This window comes from Tripterygium wilfordii, chromosome 10 (assembly GCF_013401445.1).
Source record: "Tripterygium wilfordii isolate XIE 37 chromosome 10, ASM1340144v1, whole genome shotgun sequence".
In the NCBI taxonomy this organism is placed as follows: Eukaryota; Viridiplantae; Streptophyta; class Magnoliopsida; order Celastrales; family Celastraceae; genus Tripterygium; species Tripterygium wilfordii.
Window position 1 is genome coordinate 10,678,131 of NC_052241.1, and position 27,646 is coordinate 10,705,776.

At 37.5% G+C, this 27,646-nt stretch overlaps 1 protein-coding gene across 1 annotated transcript; it reads right to left on the reverse strand.

Annotated features, from left to right (window-relative positions):
- Positions 1–4,261: 4,261 nt before the first annotated feature.
- LOC120006928 (protein SPIRRIG-like) lies at positions 4,262–24,876 on the reverse strand. The gene is made up of 19 exons (XM_038857054.1): positions 24,168–24,876; positions 22,593–22,662; positions 22,381–22,466; positions 21,688–21,823; positions 21,544–21,600; positions 20,912–21,088; positions 19,777–19,968; positions 19,578–19,643; positions 18,236–18,350; positions 16,833–18,004; positions 15,914–16,613; positions 15,724–15,826; positions 14,508–15,619; positions 12,740–14,387; positions 9,455–12,517; positions 7,322–7,630; positions 6,618–6,924; positions 6,339–6,485; positions 4,262–6,037 (listed from the first exon to the last, which is right to left on the reverse strand). Exons 1-19 carry the CDS (start codon positions 24,359–24,361, stop codon positions 4,859–4,861), a joined length of 10,833 nt encoding a protein of 3,610 aa, XP_038712982.1. The 5' UTR covers positions 24,362–24,876; the 3' UTR covers positions 4,262–4,858.
- Between the last annotated feature and the right edge of the window lie 2,770 nt (positions 24,877–27,646).

The window sequence follows — 27,646 nt, forward strand, 5'->3', positions numbered from 1 at the left end:
TTTGTTATAAATTACAGTTCATTAGCTTACATTACAATGTGAAAAAAGATTTTATCTTTTTTGGACTTTGAAACTCCATTACCCTGATGTGCAGGATCTATTTTGGAGCTTTCCATTATGCTATATATGTCAATACTCTCCTGCAATTTTACTTCTTGGGAAGGGTAGCTATAGTATATAGAAGCATGGGTAGTCCTCAACAGCCTAAGAGTGGCATTTGTGCTGATTGATGGCTTGGGGGATGTCTCATTGCCAAGGTTGAATTACATAACTCCACTGCAAGCAGCAAAGGTGCCCTACATAGACGCAATTGCATCTGCTGGAGTTAATGGTCTCATGGACCCTGTTGAAGTAGGCTTGGCTTGTGGAAGTGCCACAGCTCATCTTTCGACTTTCCTTAGCCGGGTTATGACCCAAGAGCATATTACAAGGGACAAGGGTCGATGATCGAGCATTTGAATCCATGGGTGCTGGGTTGGCGATGTCACCTGGGATTGCATTCAAGGTGGGTGCATATCAGCCCTCAATTTCTCAAGTTATGAATTTTATTGTAATTCTTTTCACATATTTTAATTATTTTTGTGCTTGGAAGATTAACTTTAAGAAACGTACTTGAATCGAATTAAGCTACAATTGTGTCTCCTCCTTTGGCTATGGCAGCTCACCCAGTTAGCCATGGCATTAAGTCTTGGTTTATGTTATTTCCTTTGATCTTTCTTCAAAAAGTACCAAAGCAACACTCTCAGGCTCTGCTGCTAGCCGCTATCCAGAACCAATGTCATTCGATCAATCTTTGCTGTGCTAATTACTCTTTTAGAATCTATAACTGACCATATATGTTCAGATAACCAAATCAAAATAACCATAACCACGAATCTACGATTCAGATTGGTTCCTCCGTTGCAGATCGGTAGTGAACAGCCATACCAATGGTAAGAAAACAATAAGTATATAGTAACTTAAGTGCATGCTTCCTCCTTTTCATTCACTAATAAAATTATTTTGTAATTAAATAATTTATCCCATAAATTAAAAGTAATATTTCATCAAAGTCGATAAGATTAATAAATCAATTAGTCCAATAGAAGTTGTCGTAAACTGTACAAAAAAGGCAATGTAAAGGATATATCTATTCATAATGCATATGATGGGATCTCAAAAGCACCAACTAGTTTTGGACAGAAGAAATTATGTTACTGAAAACCCCAACACTGATGTCTTGTTTCCCTTTCAAGATTCCTCCACCATAATTTGACACTCATAACTAATAACAAATCATTAATATATTGATATAGTACTACTTAACTGGTCAGATCATCCCTTAATAAAAATGAAAAGATATATTACTTTCATCATATTTCATTGTGATGTATATATATACACAGAAATACTCAGGTGCGCACATCTGTAACTGTTTGAGCTGTTTTGAAAGTGAAATAACAAATGGGATTAACTAGTTTAGGTCCCACTTGTTCAGACGTACGTCCGCACCTGAGCATCACTTATCAAAGTTTTTATCCCAAAAGTTTGAGATCGACTACATAAGTTTATTAGAACATCAACGTGATCAAGGATCATATATTCATCAACTCCTATTAACTTCTTATCATTTAATAGGAGTTAAGTTAATAAGAGTTGATGAATGTATGATCCGTCATAAAAATAAATGGAGAAAACGAATACACTTGCCTATATGAGAACATATATATATATATATATATATATATATGAGAATATATATATATATATATATATATATATATATAATATAAGGAGATTCAACTAAACAAACCTGATCTTAGGACATGTACTCCAGGATTCCAGGATCAGGAAGATGTCCGAGGGTAATATATATATATATATATAGTGAGAGAGAGAGAGAGAGAGAGAGTTACATACATGTAATGATGAGAAACTAATTAAGAAGTTCATTTGAACAAATCTGGGCAATTGCGTCGTATACATATAAAGAACAAAACTGGGGTTTGCGATTGCTACGTACGTGATACCATTAACAGGTGAAGCTACCACATGATCCAATCTTTCCTTAAGATAAATGGATGAGAGAGGGAAGTTTAGATCATGCTGGCAGCTTGAACTAGTAGTGGTTCACGATCTATTCATTATTCTCAGAGAGATTGATCGAGAGATAGAGAATATTGATATGATTATTAGTACTTGAGGAGATTGATGAAGGAGCTAGTAATATGTTTATATATATATAGACCAATAATATGTCTATTCTTGGTATTATCAGTTTTCTAGTGATTTGGGCGTCCTTATAATTAAATTATGTACAAAACGTGCACAGATGTCAGTGATCCAAAGCTTAGACAAATTGAATATTATCATGCCCACGCCACCATGCAGACAAGGGTTTGTGATAAGTCCCATACACAAACACACACACATATATATATATATGCGCATTGTTTATATATAAAACTCTTGAGAAGGAGTGCTTAGCTCAATTAAGTGGCATATACCTAACTTCTCCCACACAACGATACATTTTCTGGTGCTAAGTACCATTGGCGATGGCCCAAAAATAACAAATCTATGCGGGTTTGTGGCCAAGAGCGAAATATATCGTTGATATGTTTGGGTTGAGATTTTCAACGTGGTATCAAAACAAAGACTTAGTCCATTTTGAAAGTGGCGTCTATCTTTCCACTTATTGGGTCTAAGATAACTTAGCCCATAAGTGCACAGGAGTGTCAAGACTTGTATCCCACATCGGATTGACATAACCTAACCGAGTGACTTGTAAGTTAAAGTCCAACTCCTCTCACACAATAACGCATTTACTGGCTCTAAGTATCCATGGTGACAATCCAAGAAAAACAAATTCGTACGTGCTCGTGACCCGGAGCAAATAATATCATATTGATGTGTTTGGGTTAAGATTTTCAACATGTTTTGAGACTATTTGCACGGTTATTTGTTTGACGACAATAAATTATGGGTATATAAACCCGAAATCTCGAATATATTAGCACGAACCTTCTGGTTAGGAAAAAGAAAAAGGCATGGACCTCATCATGAGACCTAGCAACAAACAGTATTCATGTGACTGCATATATCTTATGTGATTAATTTGCATCTCCTACATTGATTAATTATTTGATTCCTTAAGAATCCATCCATTCATTTGCTCTCTTTCTAGTCTTTATAGATATAATAAAACTTATTGGTATGCCATTTGTCATAAACTTGCTAATCCTGCATCTAATTGGTGTCAGCTCCGCGTTAAAAGCAAAGTTTAAAGCATTTCTATTCAGCATAAAGGTTAAAACTTAGAACAGTTTTTCTGACAGTGAATCATAAAAATCTAAGTGTATTGTGATAAAGATTGTCATGATTTGGACAACATTGTTGTTTTGATCTTTTTGGTAGGTATTGGGGCAGATGGAACCACTGAAGAAATGCCTAGTATAGATCCCCAAATCCAAAATAAAGTAGAAACACTAATTATATGTGTGTGTTAATATATATTCTGAAGAAGTTCCCAAGAATTTGGTTCCCATGATTAACTATTTAATTGGTCACTAACTCAATCTTTAAGTAGGCCCCGCAGGGTAGGTAAAGTGTAATTAATTATATGTCGTGATTTAGTACCAATTTTGGCTTTGGATGATCCTAATGTTTTCTAGCTAATTTAGGTGGTGGGTAGGTTTTGTTTTGAAAAGCTAGCGGACAAGTGTCAAATGTCCAGGTGTATTATTGCCTGCTTATATATTTTAACAGGAAGTGATAGTAAATGGGATCTCAATCATCACAGTGATGGACATGTCACTCTCTAGTTCAATCACCAAATTTTGTGAGTTCCTACATTTACATCAATCAAGGGACAAGATGAATTACTGGAATGATTAAGATCTCATTTATTGAGATCTCTAACATTTTTGTATTTTAACACTGTCATTTAAATCGTTCATGTTTATAGGAAGCAACTCCTAACCTAAAAATTAGAAAAATCTCAAAAGGTTGTGTATTCCATTCCTACATCATCCCGTAGATGGAATTTCTATGTTCCTTATCAAAACCGGCCGACCTGCCAACCGGTTAACCGTCATTTTTATTAAAAAAAAAATGCAGGTCATTGCCATGGCAATAAAGGAGTATATCCCCAACCAACAATCACTTGTGTGCTAAACAGAGAATTAATGCTACGTAAGGATATTGATGTATATGGTCATAAGCCCTAACAGAAAGCAACAAAACTAAGACTGAAGATGCAGTATATATGTACTATCCACAGTTCTAGGGAAAATGATCTGTGATTAACCACAGAAAGAGAGCAATTTTCACTGTAAGAAATGGGCAATACCCGTTTGACTATGCAAAAATAACAAAATTAAGAAAGAAAAAAAAAAACTTGTACACTCGAGTAAGTAATCGACCCAATCAAGGTCCTTCCATCTACCAGTCCCTCACGGTGGACTTCCCACTATACAACTTAATTTCACAATGCTAGTAATCCATATATTTACATCAGAAAAAACCTAGTCAATTGATCTTCTTGTGCAAAACCAATCCCCAAAAATACAACAAAATGTGCGGCGTGTAACTTGTCCTTCTCAACCAGAAGACAATGGCTCGAGGCGTGTAAGTCGCGGTACGCCTTGTGCTTGTCAACGATATAAACCTTTTCCACAAGGTCAAATGAAGTATTGTCTTCCTTTGCTCAACTCGTTTCAATCCTAGGCCAGCCCTGCTGGCCTTTCCATGTCTCATGAACACAGCATCTGTCATTTCCTTAGCAAAGGAAGGACTCAAAAAAGCCACATTGGGTTGTCCATAAATATGAGAACTCCTAGGGCTTGAATTATCCACTTCAACAGTAACTTTTCTATTCTCACCCCTGACTAAATGAAGCTTTCAAGCTCTCATCTGGAAGTGTCCAGGATAGCAAATACCCACCGGCATCCCCACTCAGTAATTGTTTTAGGTCACTTGTTAGGTGAAGAGCAGTAACTGGATGCTTATGTGATTTCAGTACCTTATGCAGAACCAACCTGTACTCCGGCATTTTATCACCCAAATCTAACCCACTCATCCCACTGCCATAAGATCTACTTTGCGCACTCATTTGGTCAGAGCTGTGAGCCATTTGCCACACCTTAATAGCCCCACTTTGATGTCCTGTAATGTACCAGTTTGTGTCCAGCCAATCAGAAAATTTACAACTTCTCACTGAGAGAATAGAATCAGATGGCAGCTGGGATGTGTTAACAACTGCAAGGCAATCCCCATTGATGCTCCAAATAGCAAGCTGAATTCCAGCAGCTGTTACCAGCTCACCGGTCAAGTCATTCACATAAAGTGCTGAAACCGGTGAAGGGAACTCAGGGAGCTGCCTAACAAAAACCAAAGAGCTGAGGTCCCATATAATTACAGTGTGGTCATCTGATCCACTCACAATTAACATGTAAGGCTGGCAAACATCGAGACATGTGATTTTGGCAGTATGGGCACAAAGAGCCTTTTCTAACCGCAAGCGTCGTGTGGCACGGGGACTATCCTTACTGATTCTCCAAACAGACACTAGTCCATCATCAGCCCCTGTAACCAAAATTTGACCATCATGGCTAACACCAGCGCACTGAACCTGGTTTCCCTCATGAAGGTTCTCATGGGTGGAGAGAATCTTATCTTGATCATAACTCATAAATCTCAAGCTACGATCTGGAAATCCCCATGCAACATATCTTGTATATGTTCTAGGTTTAAGAAAACTGTTTGCCCCAGCCAGAAGAATTTTCTCATGAACAGTAACAATCTGGGTTATGGCAGAAGAGCTCTTGCGTATTTCATGTGGAACAAGATAGGATGAATATTTAAGTGGATGTGGAAGGAGCTTTCTGTCCGGCCGCCTTTTTACATGGGGTTTGAGGAATAACTGCTTGGGAGTCTGGCCGAAGTGATTAATTTGTGCCAGAATAGAGGCTTTCATAGCAGGATCTGTAACTGAGTCTATATCCACACTCCCCTCATATGTGTAATGATAGAACACGTTAACAGCTTCTTCAGCGGCCTGTACAAGACAGAAGAATATATAGAATTATGACATGATAGTAAAATGGGCAGCTGAAAAAGATATTGACAGGCCATTGCAAGCATGCCTAGCACACGGGAAGATTAAAAAGCTGCTAAGGATCGCCCCTAGACATATACTAATTAAAGAACAGAAAATGTATTCAACAGATAGGACCCCTAGAAAATTGACTATCTTCAAGGTACTCCTATGCATCAGAGAGCTGTTAAAATGTTCATATGCCCCCCACAAAAAATTGAGGAAGTTACTGTATACCATATAGCAGGAATTTGAAACCAACCTTCCCTCTCTGTTTATATCCAAAAATGAGGTCAATCCAATGATGCAGATTTTCTGAAACATAATCAGATTCAAGAGCTTCCCGATGCTTCTTAATGAACTCTCGAGTACTCCCTTTAGCCCACGGAGGTAAAATGACATCACCAACCTAAACATATTCATATGATTACAGTTGTTAATAGTTGAAAAAGAAAGAGAAGTGTTTTTCAAATGTTCTTTGTAATTAGTAAGTGATACAGAAATAAAAAAAGATTAGTTGGCGACTTCCATGAATACAAACCTTATCTCCAGATTGTTTCTCTCCCAAGTTGAGATTAAACAGATTTCCCAGGAACTCTGGCATATAAAAAAACTCGGGAACCAATTCCTTCACATCTGATGTGTTGCCTTTACCAGCTGCACTTAACCAAGTATCTCTAATACTATTGAAAAGACGATCAGCATGATCAAATTGGCCACCCTGTAGCTTTTGATTCTCTATACTGAATGGTGGCAGGCGTATAAGATAGAACAGGACTATCCCAGCACTAGAATAATGGGACCCATAATGAAATTTTGGCACTTCAGGATCATCCCAACTTTCATATCTGAAATATAAAACAAAAAAAATTAAGTTACTTGCACCTTCCACTACCCAGGGGTGGCCACCTTGGCTATCCTTCGAGCTGGGGGATCTATTTTTGACTATCCACATTTACATCCTGTAACTTGCCAAGGCACTTGGGAAAATAGGGTGATTAAGTATCCAGGGGCTTACATGGGGCCCATGGTTACTTGTCATTTTGAAGAGGAAAAAAAACAGATAACCTAGAGGTCCTAGACCACACTACCACATCTTCCTATGGATGGTAAAAACAAGTCTTCTAACAATTAACAACAAACTTGGCCACAAAATCAAACTTCACAGGGAGAAATCATGATTTTCATTTTCTTTTTGGTAAGTGGGAGAAATCATGATGACGCATGCAGTAAAACAGGGTTTACCTTTTCCTGAATTCCTCTTCACCCTCTGGTGTCTGACAACCCATGGGCTTGTCAAGCTTACGAAATGATTTTGGATCTGAGAAGTCCAGATTTTCACTATCATAATCTGCAAGAACCCATGGGAACACTGGATATTGGGTTAGATCACTGTATCCACGCCCTGCCAAGGTATTGAGATGCATGAGGTACTGGAAATTGCTAATTTCTCCATTTTGCCACCTTTTCGAGAAGGATTTAGCCATTATCTTGAAAAGACGACTGCCCTCATTGCTCTCTTGCTTCATTGATCCAGAAATTGTAGTGTCCAACCTAATAAGGTGAAGACCATAGAAGTAAGCCATCTTTAATTCCAAGTAAAAGGAGCAACTCAATATATCAACAACAAATCATATGTAAGCCAAGGATATATAAAAAGAAAACACCAAGCATAAGGAGAGGTGAAATAAAGCAGATAAACTGGAATCAAAGGATAAAATATCACAAGGAAATCATAAATCCAGTTTGGCAGTAAAATATTCAAAATGTCAGCAGCTACATTAATAGCAAAAAAAAGATATATTAGAATGCATCAACTTTAAATTAACTGTTGCATTTTTACTTAAACATATTTTTCAAAGCGTAGTTTCAAGGAGTGAAGTAAAGAGCATCAACAGAATTAGATCACGACGTCAAACATATCAGGTATTTACGTCATAGTAAAAAAGAATGCATAATGCACATATTAATACATGCAATATTTGCATCAAGCAACAGACCCATCCAGCAAGTTTTCAATTCAAGAATTATGCAAGGAAACTAAGTGTTGAACTCTAAAAGTAAATGTGAAAGAACGAATTCAACCACATACCATTGAATCAACAAATTGAAAGGTATAGTGTAACATTCCAAAGGGGCGTTACATATAGTAACATAGATGATATAATATTTGATACTAGGGAAAAAAAAGTATAGCTTGTAAATTTAAACTTAAAATGAGAATCTTAAAGGTCAACAAGGTTCTTTTTTCGTTTTGAAAAGAAAATTTGAACAAGGTCAAACTAACTGGGTCAGATAATTATTTTCCATCATAGTCAAGCCACGTATATGTACGTTAAATCAGGTGAAAAGAAACGGCCCAAGTGTATGCTTGTGGATCTATTATATGCAATATTGTATCATAATTTTGTCCTTAAACCCAAACAACTATAAGTGGGGAGCCAAAAGGACACTGTATCAGGTATACCATTGTCTTGTTGGCTTAAGTATGTCCTTAAACCTACAAGTTTTTTTAATATTAATTTAATATTTATCCTGACTTTTAAAAGATGTTTTGACTAATGAATGTTCAGCTGGTTAATGCAGCTCTTCCTTGATTCTAAACATTCAACCTCAACCATGCCAATCAAAAACATTTTTTCATCCTGGAATACTGTTTTCAACAAATCCACAAGGAGAAAATCCATGATAAGTCAACTTCATCAAGGAATAGGACATTTCCAAATAAAATACATCATTTTTGTTTCTCTCTTATTGGTTGGTACTATAAAATGATTCCAAAATGAGATAAAATCACTACCTTGAGAGGCACAAACAAGGAAGAGAACTAGAGACTGAATTCCGGCGACACACATGTACACTCAAAAAGAAAAAAAGGTGATCTAAGTAGAGAGGCGATATTGTAGATAACCAAAATCTGATGCAATATTACCATTCCATTATGATAAATACCACTAATAACAAGTGTCACACACTTCTCCCTAATTAATTAAATTTCATGGTTGGCTTCAAGCCTACAAGCTTACCTAAGTGACACAATGAAGAAATGCAAGATAAGATCAATAAATATTTAAAATAAGTGTGAATCAGTGTGATCATTTATGATAATGACAGTTTAAGCAAGACATTCAAGTATTTAAGCCAGATTTTCAAGTGTAACATACACAGCAGATAGATCAAACTATAACACAAACCAGCAAAGAGTCATATATGTGCAAAATAAAAGAGCCAAACCTAAAGAAATGTTGAAACAGCACATCCAATGTCAAATTATTAATTGGCAGGACAGTCGAGTGCAGGAACACAAAACTATAGTGAATGTAAAAAATAAAAAAAAACAACAACAATAACTGAAACGAAAGGCAGTAAGTTTCATACATGCTGTTTCGCGGAAGATTCATGGCAACTAGATTTTTGAACGCTTCTTCTCTCTCTTTTTTGTGGAATACCAGCAGATCATTGCATCCATCCATGCTAAATATTTCAACAGCGACAGGACGGAGCTGGTAATCACGTTTCAAAATCTCATGCACACTATTAAGCTTCCACATGCGCCAAGGATGAGGTAAATTACCACTAGAGCACACTCTCTCCTTTCCCCATGCACCACCACTATAGGCCCATGCCCTTCCCCCAACCATCGTCTTTACTGTTGACCCCAAGGACACAGGCGACTTGGACTGGAAATCCATACTTCCAGTCACATCCTTCTTTACACCCAAAGCCTGATCGATAACAGAGAGTTCATCTTCACATTCCTTTTCACAAATACATCCAGAATCATCAATGTAAACATTCTCGATCACATATAAACAGAGTTCCCCTATGAGAAATACGCCATCATGTTTGTCCAGGCCCATAACTCGTTCACAGTTATATTTGAATCGTATATTTTCCAGAGGTTCCAGATAAGGTCTAATTAAATATTCACCATTATCATTTAGTTCCTTATCTGATTTATCCTCTGGAGCTTTGACTTCATCAATTTTAGCCGAAGATGATTGTCTTGGAGAGCCTAGATCAGATTTCGCTGGAATGTTATCTGTCATAGGTAGCGAGACTGCACTAGACTTTGCACCAAACTCTAGTGCGGAGTGAAGACTAGCATCATTTACACTACTAGATCTGTCATCGAGCCATCCACTCCTAACAGAAGCTGCATCTTTAACATCACCTGATTCTTTAAAAAATGAATCTTCATACAAATCCCTATGAAGTCCATTCTGTTTGCCACTGTCATTCAATAGGTGGAAAATTGATTCAGAGTCGGTATCAGAAGCACTGAGGCCATCTTCATGTTTACGTTTGAACAGCTCTGCTTCTCCTATATCAAACTGTACATCAAGAACATTTTGGATTGTGTCAATTTTCAACTTTGAGCGCTCAAGCTTTTTGCGCATCCTGTACGGACCTTCAATGGGACAAAGTTCCCATTCAGGATCTTCAGCTGCAGAGGATTTACGCATTGGAAAGATTCCACGCTCATGTACAAATTGCCGAAGAAGGTTTTGCCACTCACTTTCAGCATGGAGAACCCATCCATACTTATCTTGGCGTACTACTCTCAGCTCGGTTGACATTGCATCACGAACCAGTTCCAGCGCATATCTACGTTCATTTACCTGCTCCCAGTGTTTTTGGTCTGACTTTGAAGTATCTTGTGATCTTCTCATCATTTCCCTCTTACGACGACCCTCCATACCTTTTATTCTAACACCAGGGAATTTTGCCGACCCTGCAATATACTGAACCCACATAATGACAGCACACTGGTCCAACACTTTATTCACACTCTGTTCAGAACACTGAAGCCACTCATAGAAAGCAGCCAAACTCCCAGTCAACAATTTATCAAAACCACCGTGTAAAACATCCTGCTGCTGCCCTTGGTTAGGTTTAGAGACTAGCAAGTCTTCTAGTGCAGCCCTGCGATGCACCAATAGGTACTTAATCAGATCAACTGCAATGTTCTGTACATTCTGCCTTTGCTCATGCAAAAGAGCCACTAAATTTACACAGAGACAGCAATTTAGATCAGTATCAAGATTGCTGGGACAGAAGATTATTCTTCTGTTTGCAACTAACAACTGTAAAACTGTGCAGATATCGATTCCTGAATCTTCTTGTGAATAATTGAAGGATAACCTCCGTTTAGTTTCAATAAGCAAACCCAATGATGACAGTAGATCCTCCTCTCCTATGGTGACCAAGAATGACGGCAAAAAACAGTATAGTATGGTACGGTTTGTATTCTTAAGAATCGAATGTATATAAGCATCAAGTTGCCTGCTTCCTCTTCCAATAGATAGAAGACCCTTCCCCGAAGGAGCAGCTTCTTCAATACGACCATCTTTATTTGCCAACTGTAACATTGACAACAAAAACTCCAGAGTTCTGAGTACACCGGCAGGCCGAGGTAAAGCACCCATATAAAGGCGATCCACTATCGTCCAGCACAGAGTGTCCAAATTTGAGGACCATCGGCTCTTATCTAGCCTTTTCTTGTCTTCCTCATCATCTTGTACAAGACGCCTTTCAAGGAAGTTCATCAGTCGACTAAGGCACAAACCCTGAAAAACTAACACACATTCAGCATCAACATGTAATGGAACAATTTCCAAAACAGCCTCTATGACATGTGCAGCTTTCATCTGCTCAGTCACAAATTCTGAAAGAACTTCTGCCATAAAATCTAAAACGGCAGTTGCTCCAGCAGAGAACGGTCCACCCCCATAACCAGAATCATCGACCTCAAGAAGCAGCTTAGAACTAACTGCAAAAAATGTATTTGCAGCAGAAGGTCCCTGGGAATCAGACTTCAACTCTGAGGATGGATCAAATTCATTCATAGAAAAGGATGAGTCCATGGAATGAGTGCCAGTTACTGGAGCACTGGACTCCCTTTGGCTTGCACTTCCCAGCCAAGACGTCAATGCAATAACTGGAGTTGAAGAAGGTGTAAGTGGAACTCTGGCAGCAGACTTCTCAGATAAAATGGGGGACTCTAGTGATTTAAGAGATGAAGAACTCTGGAAATCAATTTGTTGGACAGAATCCAGGATACCCTTTTCATTACAAGTGCTGAAATCATTTGTAACAAAGGGGGCAGAAACCTGAGCTACAGTATCAACATTCAAGTGCTGAATGGCTTGGGAATCTTCTTGGATTGATTTGATCAATTCCTGCTTGGAAGTAGGAAGCTTGACCTCTTCTTTGTCATTACCAGTATAAGTTGAAGGCAAAGGTATGTCCTCAGAACACGAACTAACCTGCCCCTGAGGGAAGCTTCCAATACCAATTGATGTTTTGGAAGACTGTTCCTGTTCATGAGGCAAGCTAGAGAATGTATTTTGAGAGCTACAAGTATCTTCACAATCATTTAAGTTCTTCTCTTCTGTTTTCTCAGAGAGTTCCTTTGCCATTTTCACAGCATATACCGCCCTGCAAGACACACCACCCACCAAAAAAAAGAAAAGAAAAGTCCCAGCCAGAAAAAGAAGTTAGTATGACAAAATAATGAAATAGCATAACTAAGATAAGACAACACATCAAAACTAGGGCTCAACATGATCACTTGTTGATCCAGATTCATGACTCATAGGATTTCTGATTGAAAATAGGGAGAAAGAGAAGATACAAAACAGAAGGTATTGTAACACAAACCTAATACAAGAAAAATATAGGTCAATGCAGCTCTCAAGAAATTCTGTCCGTCTGCAAACAGCTGAAAATGCGGGGCACATCTTTGCTAGATCAACCATGAATCTCAAGACTGAAGTTGCAGCAGCAGGAGCTGATGCCTCCCCACCCATTAAGCGGGCTGCATAGGTTTTATGCATCAGAGCTTCACCTTGCAGCTCCCCAGCCATGTCAGCATTTCCCTCTACAAGCTCTGCCACTAGGCTAGCTCCAACCTGGGAAAGGTTGCCAGTTTGGTGGGCAAGCATTGACTGCAAGCTCAACCTATCAAATGTGGATTTTGCCATTGCAATCACAGACTCCAGTAATTCCACAAACTTTAACTCCACATAACTTCCATCACTCGGGATAAGGCCATGGAAGTCTAGCATTCGGACTTCAGGTAGTCTTGGATAAACATGCTTTCCAAATATCAGACAGAACAAGATGTAGTATATGTCAGGAGAGTCATAAAAACTTGGAAGTACCCTCAACAGACCTTGATAACCTCCACTGGTACGAAATTTTAGCGCAAATGTAGGAGAAGAAGCAAGAGATACACCAAGAAGAGTCATAATCCATCTCATGCTTGTAGGATGAACAGCCTCATCAAGAAAGTATGTTATCAATTTGGAAGAGACTAGCTTATGCCATTGCTCAAGCAATTCTTCCGATTTTATTGTGACTTGCAAATCAATAAGCATTTCCAACAGCATACTCCTTACAATTACATGCTTCCCCATCGATTCTCGCATTATTTGATGTCGTTTTAGTTCAGGTGGATCAAAAGTCATAATCAAAAACCTAACCACATGCTCAAGTTCAGAAGCCAGAAATCCATCTTCTAAAATCACCCCAAGCAATACAACCAATTTCTCCAAAACAGGAACTTCAACATCACCACGCTGCAGAGTCACTAGTAAATGTTGTACAAGGTTGATTCGTCTAAGGACTGTAAGATTATGATTCCGGTACCGGTGCATGGAAACTAGATGCTCAAGAAACCCCAGCAGTGCGATTTGAATAGAGACCGGGGCTATCACCCATAACGTCCAGTCCAACAAGACATGCTCAACCATATCCGCATTTGACAAGACAATGCAATTTAAAGTTTCAACAGATATGTCAGCATTTTCTAGCTCAGAAATAGGACTAAATGAATCTTTATGCACAGAAAAGTCATCCATATCTACAGGAGATCCAACTGAAGAAACTTCATCATGAAATTTTGACAAACTAAGATCCTCAAAATTGTCTTCCTGTAGAGTTGCAGTAGGCAAAAATGTAATTTGATTATTTTCTAACTTCTTTGGTTCAGAAAATGAAGCTTCACATGCAGCAATCTGGAAAAAGATCTCAAGGGATTGCATGTCAAATAACGACATTCTACGACGCAGAAACAAAGCTAGCAAGTGATATCCTCGGTATGTTTGCATGTCTCTCACGTTCTGAGGATTCTGATGAAGTGTGTGCGCAAGCAATGTGAGTGACATATAAAGCATATCCCTTGTTTCAGCAGCTTCAACAAGGGCCAAGACGACAGCCATCCCTCCAACTGGCCGGATGGTATCACCAATCACACATTGTCGACAGACATAGATATCCCCATGAAGACGTCCAAATCGTGGTATACCTGCAATAATATAAAACACAAGAAAATGATGAGAGAAAGCCTCAATAAGCGATTCTCGCAACCAATTAATTTTCATCCTATATAGTGGCTTAAACTGTTAACAAGTCAAAGTTCAGTTACCCCCAATCGGAGAAGCAGCAGCAGACATAGGGTCAACCAGATTAAGCAAAGAGATAGTCCCGGATGTTCTAACAGCTTCTGTGCAAGTGCCATCAAATGCAAATATCAGTTTCTTTCCCAGGAGTAGTAGAGAGAGGTTTCCTAGTCTCTCAAAATCCCAGACAATGCCACTGCCATCAGCCCTAGAGTCCCCTTGCTTGCTAGCAGAGTCAATTTTCTGTGACGTGGTTAAAAGCAACTCAGCATCTAAAGAGTCCAATATGGCCATACTTCCACCACCACAAGCCTGGTTGGGGACGAAGCGTAGAAGATCTGAGTCTTGAAAGAGCCCTCTATACCCTCTGCCAAGAATGTACATAAAGCATATGCATCCTGACGAAAGAACCTCCTCAAAAAGATAGCAAGATCGAAGCTTCCATGTTAAGTCACTAACTCTAGCACGAGCAACAGGAGTGCCAATTGTCACTTGCAAAAGTTTTCCAACAGGTGAAGGAGAATATCCTAGTTTTCCTGTGTGCCTAAGCTTTCCATCGAGATACACATAAGCAAAACTAGCTTGGAAGAGTCCAGCAAGAGCATTTGGTTTACTATGTACAACTGCAAGGTGATGCCACCGATCTTCTTCCAATTCTAATCCAGAAAATGATAAGGAGCATGAGTTGCCGGTAGACATGGTGAGAACACCATCTTCTTGAAGGTATAATTCTGCGAAAAATGTGTTTTCATTTTTTGCCACCCCAACAGAAAATATTCGGAGAATAGTGCGATCCCGGTGCTGGCTACTAGAGCTGCTCCTCCTCTGATATAAGCCAGATTTTGAAGGCTCAGTTTCCTTAGCTTGTGGTTTCAACAAATTTTGAAACTGGAACCAACAGACAAAAGAATAACCAGCAGCAGGAGGCCAAGATCTTTCTCCCAAGGACACCTGAACAGATGCATGCCCAATCTTGCTCATGTCCATCTCTACAAATGGTGCCAAGGGAACATTTTCAGGGGCCATACCTTCCATGAGAATCAACTTCTCCATCATATCAACAAGTACATGACCCGAATTCATCAGCCTCATTTGGACAACGTATCTAATAAGCAATCTGAGTTCCGAAGCAGACAACCTAAAGATGAACAAAAAAGAAATTGTTTCAAAATAAGTAAATAACAAATTGAAGTGATAAAAAGATTTTGCAAATAAGAGATTAGACAAGGCCATAAATCCCACCTATATACCCCCAGAACTTCCACAATCTTTAAAGCATGAGACAGTAATGGAGATGAGCCTGAAAGAAATGGTTGGATTATATCCAGCAGAAGTCCCACACAACCTGGATATAAAAGAAAGAGCAAAGAGTCAAGAAACTGGTCATTGACACAGTAAAAGGAATAGAGACACTAAAACGTCAAGTTCGCACCTATAGATGTGAGGTTTTCCTGATTGAAAGGGCCAGCACGAGCTAGCTTCTCAATAAGATCTAGCACTTCTAACTGCACCTTAGGAGTAAACAGCATCAATGAACGGATCAAAACTCTAAGAGCACCAGCATTATAAACTCGTTCTTTGTCGGGATTAAACAGACCAGATGGGGTAGCTAAAAGAAAACCAGCAGACTTGTGTCCAGCCCTATCAGATGATGTTGCATTTTCAGAGGACAAGAAAGGTGGGAGCACAATTTCAAGAGCGAGTTCTAACAACAATTGTATTACTTGCTTTTCATAGTCCACACAAAGCAAGCCAGACTCAGATAGAAGATCATAGAAAGTGTGGGATGATATAACAGAGTGCAATTTTGTCCTATTAATGGCATTATCACATACTCCAATTGTCACAAGGCGCAATAAATAGGTGAACACTTTGATGCAAACCCCTAAAGAGGATTCTGCTGATTGTGCTCCATCACCTTGGAAATCATGGAGAGTGGTTAGTAGAAGAGAAAATCCTGTGGCTTCACCAAAAACCCTCTGGGCAGAACTATTAGCTCCCAGCACGCGCCACAGAGCTCCCATTGCATCACATTTTGCATCACTTTGAAGCCTATACTGGTGTCCTTCACCACTTGTAACCATTCCACTCTTCAGAATTTCAACAAGCGCACTTAATTCCTCAGGATGAACCTGGTAAGAATGTCAATTAGTCAATATCTTAACCATGCCGAGAGAAAATAATAAAGAAATAGTACAATAACTGCTATACTCATTAATACATGGGATCACAATTCATACAATTTAGAATTTTCAACTATTTACCTTTTACTAAGGAATCAAAAGCTAATTATAGAAATCAAACATTTATCTACAGATGGACGCATACTAGAATTATAAGTGTCAACAAACCTGTAAAACATCTTCCGTTATTAGACATGACAATATCCGGAGAACCCCAGGACGATGTACGTTGGAAACCAAAAAAGGAAGAACAACGGTCACGCCATTGGCGGAACGAAATGAAGCTTGATTGGCTTCAGCTTTCTTCACCAAAAGCACCAAACAATCCCAAGCAACTGAAATTGTACTATCGAGTTCAAAGATTCGAAACTTCCCTGAGCCAGATTCAAGTAACTTCGGTGATGAAATAATAACATCCTTACTGTCCAAGTGTTTCTTGAAGCTACTTGAGCTGGATTTTCTTTCCAACTGATTAGGATTTTGATCTGGACCCAAAAGAAACTTGTGCTGCTTCAGATCATCTAATAACACTTCCAGTACACCAACTTCTCGCAGGAGTTTCTTATATTGTTGATCAAATGACAGTAGTTTTACGAAGAAAGAAAGTATGGTATGCTTTAGATCTGACGTTATCGACTGCTGCAGTAAGCAACAAAGAGAAAGAAGCTCTTGCTCAGGAACACAGTTTGCAACAGTCACAGTATATTCAAGAATTTTCAAGATTATCTCTTGTAAATATGGAGGTAATCCATTCATATTTAGGATAAAAAGAGGAACCGTTCGCAATTGCTGACACAATTTGTAGTTTTCAAGATGGCTTGAGAATATTTTAAACATTCTATTTAACACTTCTGCCTGCACTTCCCTGCTATCGGCTTTAAGAAAAACATCTTGCAACATTTGGACTGCTTCAAGGTCTTTAACTTTGCCATTATCCTTCTCCCAATTTTCATCGATAAGACGATCAGAGGATGGTGTCCGGCTTCTGCTATGACTACCAGCCTTGGTCCGAGGGAATTTGGACTCTTTTGCCCCAGAAGACCCTGTAGACTCAGCTGGACCAGTTTGAGCTAGATTAACAAGAACATCAAGCAACCTAGACAAAGCAGGAGATAAATTCTGGAACAAGGAGTCCTCATTTTCCACAAAGTCAACTTTCCGTAAATTATTCAAACCATCAGCACTATCTGTGGCAAAAGTTAGGTCAGATGTAGACTTGGAATAAAGAGAATGATCATCTAGCTTCTGCGGTATGGAGGACAGAACTAATGCAAACTGAACAAGAAACTGATAACCATGGGCATTGTGTATATCCTCCCTTAACCTAACACCACCAGCCTCTACAATACAAAATTTTATTAAGTCAGCATCAATGTGTAAGAGAATTTCAGAGCTAGCATGAATTCATATTCACAACTATAAAGAAAGAGAAATTATTATTAAAAAAAAATGAGGAGCTAAGACAAAATTATTTTTTTTTTAACTTATAGAATCTCTGTCAATCTATATTATTCAACCTCAACCCCACCCATCTCAAAAAAAAAAAAAGAACACTCTGATAAACTACTTACCATGTCTATATGACAATTCTACACATTCAAGTAGCAGGTCCACAATGCCCATGGTGTAGGCAGGATCACCACAATCTGGATTGAAATCTTTAACAGCCATCAAGAGAATTTTTACCTACATGAGAGCACACAATGTCATCCAACAAGAAAGATATAAAGAAATGCTGACTTAGTAACATAAGTTAACTATTACATTTGAGATAAGAGATACAAATACAAAAGCACACAGAAATTCAAGTCAACCAAATTTACAAGACTCCTATCATGGCAGAATGTCACAAGAGAGCAAATATATGCAACGTTGCTGCTGCATTGCAAAGATTTTTATTTTTTTATTTCATGGTTGAACTTGTAAAGTATTAGTTGCAATTAAGAACTTCTACGAATACGTTAAGGCTCGCCCTTAGTTTTAATCAAAATGATGGATAGTGGAAAAGAATGGTACAAAAATTGGAACAAAGGCACAAAGCTCGATCTTGGGTGAACAAGTGCACGAGTAAACTTACATGTATTACTGTCTAATTAGAATCATGATGCACAAGTAACAGAAGTTCTATTTCTCTATTTTATCAAACATTTAACACAAGACGATGAATAGAGCAACATATTATAATGCTCAACATGTTAAAATAAACAAACTTGTAAACACACAAATAATCAGTCAAACTCATTCAAATTAACATATTGATGCATTTTGCAGTTGGCCCTTCCTTCTCAGTAAACTATTATCTCATTAAAATCTTTGGTCTTTCTAGATGAAACCTTTATGAGATTCCTTTTTCTGTATACTTTCAAAGACATCATGGAATTACATTAAAACACAAAAAACAATAAAGCATATGACAAATAACCTCTAGGTCATTCAAGTTACCATTACATTAAAAATTATCTAAGAGGACTCATCCAAGCCGGGCAAACTTTGTGTCCTTAAGATATTAGGCAAAACTGACTGTAAATTTAACTGATAATATGACAATATTGAAAAATATAATCACATGTACAATTTGCTACGGAAACATGTATTCCATTACCAATATTTACTAGTATTTCATGATGGAAGGCTTACAAGTTTGGGATCCACACAGGTGCCACAAAATGTTTCATTGACCTCGTAGGGAATTAAGATTCAGAAAGCTACACATTGGTAGGAGCTATTGACCCAAATGCATGAAGAGAGATTATATCATTATATATGGAAATTTAAGAAATCAAGCAGTTCGGATGAATTGACGAAAGTTTGCCACATAAGCCAGCCAGATCCCCCAAAATATAAAACATGCAAAATTCATAGGAATATCCCCAAGCCTGTTATCTGCTTGCAGATATTATAGCAGCAGCATACCAGATTATGTTTGCGTATATATTTGGCGGTGCTACCATTGTCATTGCCTAAAAGAAGCCCAAGTATCTGTTGCAGCAACCAAAAAAGACATATCAGCCAAGAAATCTAACTAAAAAAATTTCATATTAACTTGTATACTTCAGATATTTCATGCAGCTCTATCATGTGATATAGCAAAACACTTGTGATATGTTCTTACCTGCATTGCGTGTCTATGAAGTTGTATGCAATGCAGTGGAACAAGACCTTCTTTGTACTGAGAGAAGACAGTTAATGAGCCATTAGCAACCATCTGAAACAGCAACTGAAGGGAACTATCCTCAATCAAACTCTGGGCTGCTGCTGGATGGCTAGCCAATGCTTTCATAATATGCACAACACTTCCTTCCACCTGGATGAAAATAAAAATTAATCCACTGGTTATATGTATCTAAAGCAGCTTAGTTACAAAAAGGGACCTCCTAATAACAGCAGGCAAGTTAAAGGCATCAGTAAGTACAGGTATGCTAACAGAAGTTCGACTTAATTCCTTAATCCAGTTTCTTGTTAATTTTAATTAAAGTTATTGGGGGTTTACAATCAGAGGGACAGGGCAAAAACTATATTGAAGGGCAAAATATGTTCAATGATATGTAGTAGCAAAATGAAGCAAACAACGGATAGGCAATTGAACTAAAAAGAATAAACATTTTTGGAATATTTTTTAGCGGCATCGTTCACACCCCGGAAAGTATACTTTTCACCGATAAAATGAATTACAATGATATCAAGGACACAACTTTCTGGGGTACACACAACACCATGTTCACTGTAATCTCCAGGAACACCTAGAACAAAACATTCCTATGGAGTAGGAGCAAGTAAATTCAACATGCCTCACAACTTAATATGTGTCACCATATCTGGCACCCCAAATCCACCTTAGACATCCATACATGTTCTTATTTAAGACTACCTTGACAAATAACATGTTTCTCCCCAGTCTGAAGGTTTAACTTTTAGCATAAACAATAAAAACATGATTCAGCCAAAATTCATAATCCAAAATGTAGGAGCAAAAAAAATTTCTTTTGAATGGAAAAGATGTTTTATTGAAGGGAAAGCACCGAGTTGGTGCAATCCACAGAGAGAAGATTACAAAGCTGAGGAATAGGATGCCAAAGAATGTCTAAAAATGAAAACTTCAAAGAGGAATACCTCATTTTTAAGAGCCTGCAAATATTACAATGTTATCTAACAAATTTCAAAGTGACAGTTGCAATTGTTTCAAACGGAATATATGAACAGTTACATAACAGAACTGAGAAGACAAGAAATTTGCAAAAGAGAACTACCTCAAGTCTGCGAATTTGCCCATCATCACCACCATGACCTTTTTCAGATGCGTGAGTATCTTCAGAATCAGTGACCTCTGGCCTTCGATTGGCTTCATCAGGACCAAGAAAGGCATTAAGAATATGAATCAGACAGCATAATATCCCGGAATCAAGGAGGGATTGCTTGTCAATAGGCTGCCAAACGATAAGCATTAATTACAGCTGCCAGATAATCAAAAATACAACATGGAGAATTTTCGTCATGGTGAATATATATCTTTATTGTATAATCTATATTTCAAAGATTCTTCTAATCAAGTCATTTCTCAATGTGTACAAAGTAGCAATAGTTATTTGAAACAATCTCATTGCTTTTGACAAGTCAAACCTTTATTTTCAAAAACAAACCATGATATCAATTCATAGCAAGCAATGCATTCGGAAAAAAAAAATCCATATTAAGAAAAGAGAGATAATTCATGAATGCACTCAAACTGATTTCTCTAATACATTCATTAAGAATCCCCAAAATTCTTTGGGACTTTGGGACAAAGGATTGGGTGATAATGATTAAGAAACAAGAAAAGGAAGCAATTTTTCATATTCATCAAAAAAAATCTCATCAAGATAGCGAAGATTGAAAAATATACCCCAGATACAAGAACTTCTACTGCCATTAGCAAATTTGAACCTGGACAGATGCCATCCTGCGGAGGGGTATTTATAAGCCAAAACAGATAATGATGTTCAGAGATAAAAATCAAGATGCCAATGCTAGCATCTAGCAGACAAACCTTGTTCACTTCAGAAAAAAACCTCAGCACTTGCACTACATTCAAAGATCTGGATTTGCTTCTCATTTTCAACTTCTCAATATCAGTTACAAATGCTCTTCCCACAACAAAAGAGAATATATGTGTTTCGACTAACCTGAAATCCAGGAAAATTTTAAAATAGTTAAGCATGTACAGAATAAAGCACATATTAATGAGAAAAATCCAGAGAGAAAGTATACGCACAATAAATCGTCACATAGAAGAAAACAAATCTAATCCGGCAATGCGAAAAAGAAAAACAGAGCTAATTTGCAGCATGACATAAAAGGCAAGAGCCTATAAAAACTTCAATTTTGAGAGTGAATGAGTTTCACAATTCTTGCTTATGAATAAACCAACAAGACTGGGAAGTCTGAAAATTATGGCGTAGTAATAGAAGGAACTGGTTCAAATAGACCCCCGGTGATACATTATGACAAGGTAACAGTATCGTCCTATTTACAAATCAACCCCTTAGTCATTCTCTCAGATATAGCACATCCTACATTAATCTCAAAAGGCAACAGAACCTAAAGTAACCGACAATGCATATAACAGATATGTGATGCACAAGAAATTACATTTTCTGGAGTACTTTACAGAAATTAACTGCATTGAAAGAATTAAAATTCTACAATAGCAAATCACAGAAAGATGGAAGAGTAACCATACATGGTAACTAATTGAGCTACATTAGCGTGCTGCTTCACTAATCTACAAAAGGCATCAACCGTCAAATTCAGGGCCACTTCTTTCTCCTGCAATGACCAAGACTCATGAGCACCAACAACTTGTTTTCATAATTAGTAGGTAATTACCTCACATAGCACGCAGAAAAGGTCGCGCAAAACTCCTAGCATATGAATATAAAGACAACCAAAAACCTTTTCGGAGCTGGATGAACGAAACTCTTCCCAAAATCTCTTGAAGTCCAATTCCAATCCTTGTTTGTCCCTGCAGCAGAAGGAAGACAAATGACAAGGCTCATATAATTATTGATTGGCAGACACAAATGTGGTTATTGAGGAGAAAAAAGAAGAAGAAGGAAATAGCAATATAGCCAAATTTTGCCACGCTTCTCTTCCCAACTCCAAACTGTACATAGCAAGAAGGAAAATGTGGAGCAATAAAGGAACTGCATCAGAAAAATAAGAGTATGGAGCCTGAACTTTAGAAGGAAACATAATTATCCAAAGAGGAAAACAAACATAATGTTGAAAAGTTCTTCAGGATTTTGAAGTCAAGGTTTAAGAAGACAATCAATAAGGTGGTGGGCCATCCCAAAGATTTTTGTATCACAAGGACAAATCTTGGATAATTTTCATAAAGGGGAAAACCATGATCGCATAATTTGGAATCTTTTTTCTTCATTTATAAACACAACGACACAAGTGTGCCTTGGGCTTCGAGGTGCAAACAGATCAAAAAGTGGAGATCATATCCAACATACTCAATAATGATCAACAGAGGAGGCATGGGGTTATCAAGTTCATTGCATGGACTGAGACAAAGGGATCCATTATCTACCTTCTTTTTCTTAAGTCATGGAGGTATTAATTCGAACAACAGGAAGGGGGTGGAAAGTGGCATGGTAAACAGTTAAGAGTGGGAAGAGGGAGAAACTATGGTCTCGCAATTCTAGAAAAAGCTATGAATTATGTCCTTTTTTTCTATTAAAAAACTAGCAATTCTAGTAATTCATCAAAGAACTGTAAAAGAAATGTATGTCCAATTCCCTTGATGGTCTTGGGGTTTTTTTTGGTTTGTTTTTAAAATAGGGATCGAAAGAGTTTTTGAATGGGAGGGTGGCAAATGTGGGTCGTGAGGGTTACTGCTGTAAAAGTGATGCGTTAGTAGATGAATAGATGTAATAGACTCCCTATTTTACATTCTTTCGTTAAAGCAAAACATCCCATTGGTACCTTTCCTTACTAAAATTTTTACACTCCAAAAATACTTGCATCAACACATATAGGCTTCTTAAGTTGAAAGTAAAGTAAACAATGTAGCTCTCAAGTCACAGCATATAATATGAACACTCAAGGAATTACAGTGGTCAAGTTACTCAAATGCCATAGAATACCAAGATTCAGGAGGACAACCATGTAGATGGAAAATGAACTGCACTACCAGAATAATTAGCCATATGTAACACACTAAGGACCATCCTATACTGATTTATTAAACATTACAATCCATCAAAAACCCCAAAAACCCCCAGATTGCCCGTGTTTAAGTCAGTAAGTATTCAATTGAGCTCAAAGTCGGACAAAGAAAAACAGGAACTGGCATTACTTTTAACCATAACCAATGCACTCCAGAAAAAGTCAATTCAAATGAATTCAAATAAACCAGAGAAACATAACAAATGCCTATTTAAAATGCAGTCGGGTCATGAATTTACTAATAGAAAAGACGGTATTACATTAAATATAAAAAAAGAGATAAAAGAGACGTACCTCGCAGGAGAAGGAACAAAGTCATGAAGAATCGATGAGGCATTGCTTATGTGACTGGATAGTAAGGAAGAGGGAGAAGAAGCAGACACAGAAGCTGAAGCTGTTGAGGGAGATTGAGCTAAACCGACCTTCTCTCTGAAGTCCTTAAGCAATGTCCCCCATTTCATCGTTCTCCCTTTCGTTCCTCCAAACATTCGGCCTCTCTCATCCGACGATTCGCCAACCCAACCCCCACCACTACCACCCTACCGCAACAGATCCGAACCGTCGAGCCTTCTAGATACCCCAATCTAGAAGGATCTCATCCCAAATTTTCAGAACTCCAGAAACCGATTGTAATTTACCAAACAGAACCACAGAAATCCGAAAGTATACAGCTGGATTATATATATCTTCGACGAATAAACCGAATTGGTTCCTTGGATAGCCGCAGATTCGTATATAATGCTCCCTCTTTTCTTCGATTCTCGACGTGTTCTTAGTTGCTCTTCTGCGTGTCTTTCCAAAAATATAAAGTATCTGATTAAGGAAATTGATTTTCGAGCCCTAAAACAGGGTTAGAGCTAAGACGATGATGATCAAAGAAGGAAAAGGAAAAGACGAAGAATCCCGCAGTTTCTCTCTCTTTCCGTCAGTCTCTCTCAATTTCTCTCTCGGTCAGTTTTTGGACGGCCTCTCCGCGCCTTGTTTCTCGCTCTATATCCTCTCTCTCTACGATTTATTTTTGTTTATTTTATTTCTTATTACAATCTCATTGCATCTTCCTCCCTGCCTCTCCTTCCAAACGACTGCCGCATTCACACTGAATCAACTGCCTAGTCAGCGCGGAATCCACGACTGCCACGGCGTCCACGTGACGTGGCGGCGAGAAATTTGAACGTGCGAGACGTGAGACCCACATCCTTGATTTGGTCTGAACAAATTGGTTCTATTGTTTTAAATTATCGGGTGTAATTACAGAACTGACCTTATATTTAATTTTCTTAATTGTTTAAATTTTTTTCCTTCATGACAAAGGTATAATATACTATATAAAGGAGTTATCTTATGCATATGAGCATATCTAAAATACGGATGGACTTAAAATGTGGACATTTATATATATTGTGAAATTTTACACATATATATATTTAAATTCTCATATGCGGAATATACGGACTTTCACATCCAATGATTATGAAAATGGATTAAAATAGTGGATTTGGTCTTGTACAAGGGCGAAGACAATGCTAGCCTAGGGTGGGCTACCTGAAATTTTGAAAAAAAAAAATTACTAGTGTACCATAACATATACATATCTAAGAATAAGCCCATTTAAATTTAACACAACATAAGCTCATATTAATATATGAATTTCTTTTGATTATTTTTTGTTGTCGGTATTAAGCCCTAAAAAAAATTTTTAGAGGCATCGAATCTCCATCAATTTTTCCCCCCTCCTATGAATTCGTGGTTCCACCACTAACAAGCCCCCCTCAAACCATTCTTTGCATCCTCCCCTGGTCTAGTATTAAAATAGTAATTCTTAACTTTTGTGAAAAAAAAAGCGAACATTATTGTTTACGAACATCTGCATGACATAAATTTTCTACATATTTTTTGAATATGTTTTATGGGTGTATTTGGTACTCGGAGATCTACATAGGTTGGATGCAATATCTTGTATGGATCCTTAAGAGGGAGGATGAAGATGAAGATGAAAGAGACATACATGCTTGTTAATTATCTTGTACTAAAAGGCAAAGCTAAATTTGGTGATTAACAAAGAATGATGGGAAACCTAATTTAAGGCGACAATGTTATTGATTAGTTGTTTAACATATAGTTTGGTTATTTGAATATTCACTTTCTCACCTCTAATATGTCATGAATTTAAGTGAGGAAACGAGATCATTTTCTTGAAATAAAATACACAATATCCTACGTTGAGGGTATATATATCGACATTCCGTATTTCGTCCCAACAACAAATAATTTTTTCCAACTTCCACCGCGAGGTGACATAGTGGACAAGTCTTCGAATATTATAACCTACAATATGTCAAGATATTAAAGTACTGTTCCATATAAGTAATTTTTTACAACTTCCACCGAGGTAACATAGTGGACAAGTCTTCTATTACAACCTAGAATCTGTCAAAAAAACACCAATTAATTTCAGTGTCATATCGATACATGCACTTCATATTTTATACTTTGCGGCCGGTGCTTATTTAAAATAAATTAACATAGAACAAGTGTTTTATTTTCTTTTCTTTTCTTATCGTAATCTACACGTTAGTTAGTGATGGTTTAGAATTAGACCAGAAGCAGTAAATAATATTATTGGCTCATAGACTAAAGAATGCCATCGTTCTGACTTTGAGAAATAGCTTGCGTACATGCATGGGCGTGATGGCTTAGGATAATTAGTCCATTGATATGTATATGTGTGTTTCCTTCAACCACTTGACTTTATGAGAAAGTAAAATAATTCGACAATTTGGAAAAACTCTTTATTAATTTGTCACAAAGCCTCTAATGAACATAATGTTGGATATGGGACGGCAATGGATCCTCTATATGTGCTAATTATCGTGGGACCCACACGTCTTCGGGGACGAGTATATGTTGATAAATTTCCTTGTTTGAAAGTGGATAAACGTAGTATATTTATATCACGAAATTTTGAGAGAATGATAAATCTCAAAAGCACTCGCTTAAATTCATAATATATTGTTAAAATGACTACACATTATTGTGTCAAGCGGATACTCCATCAAATTCAGTGGACTAATTGCATTCCCAATCATCTCCTTAATATGTTTGGGTCATCGAAGTTTCTTGAAAAGAAAAATAAAGCTTCATGATTAAAAGAAGAATATTATCGTTTGCTATTTAAAAATAAATAAATAAATACAAGTCTACAAGGGCAATTTAGTAAAGAATCATGTATTAGGGCATGCATGCATGTAGGTCTTGTAGGCTTATACTAATAGTTTCGCGTTTATTATGAACTTCCCGCCATTCCCGTGATCCTGTCCCATATGGGAATAACAACTTTCCCATTCGATTCAAAGCGCGTACTTAACACATGCTATGTGAATATCATAAACAAAAATAATTCTCGGATATCCTAGTGGCTTTCCTTTTAATGTGGGCATGCATTGTTATGGAATGCTTTTTAAATTTACTTTTTTTTTTTTTTATCATTTAACAAATCAAGCTTGAATGTGCAAAACTTGGTGGCTTTTAATGGAATGCTTCAAAATTTTATTTTGCTTCATTTTGAAGTTTTCTTTCGTTTTTTTTATTTCCCTCAAACTTCTATGAGAGGTGCTAAGACTTTATTTGTACACTACACACTACACTATTGCATTATGTCAATATGATGTGGGATACTAAGATATATTCTTAACACCCCCGCATTTGTGGTTTAGGTTATGTCGTACTCAACAAATGAACAAGTAAATGTCACGTTCAAATGGACCGAGTATTTA

Bases quoted from the DNA above. Each gene is read 5' to 3' on its own strand.
- LOC120006928 (XM_038857054.1), bottom strand. From the start codon at position 24,361: ATGTTTGGAGGAACGAAAGGGAGAACGATGAAATGGGGGACATTGCTT. The intron at 18,351-19,577 runs GTATGCTGCTGC...GCTCTCATGTAG, and splicing joins ATATACGCAAACATAATCTG to GTAAAAATTCTCTTGATGGC. The intron at 12,518-12,739 runs GTTTGTGTTACA...TGTGTCTTGCAG, and splicing joins CTATATTTTTCTTGTATTAG to GGCGGTATATGCTGTGAAAA.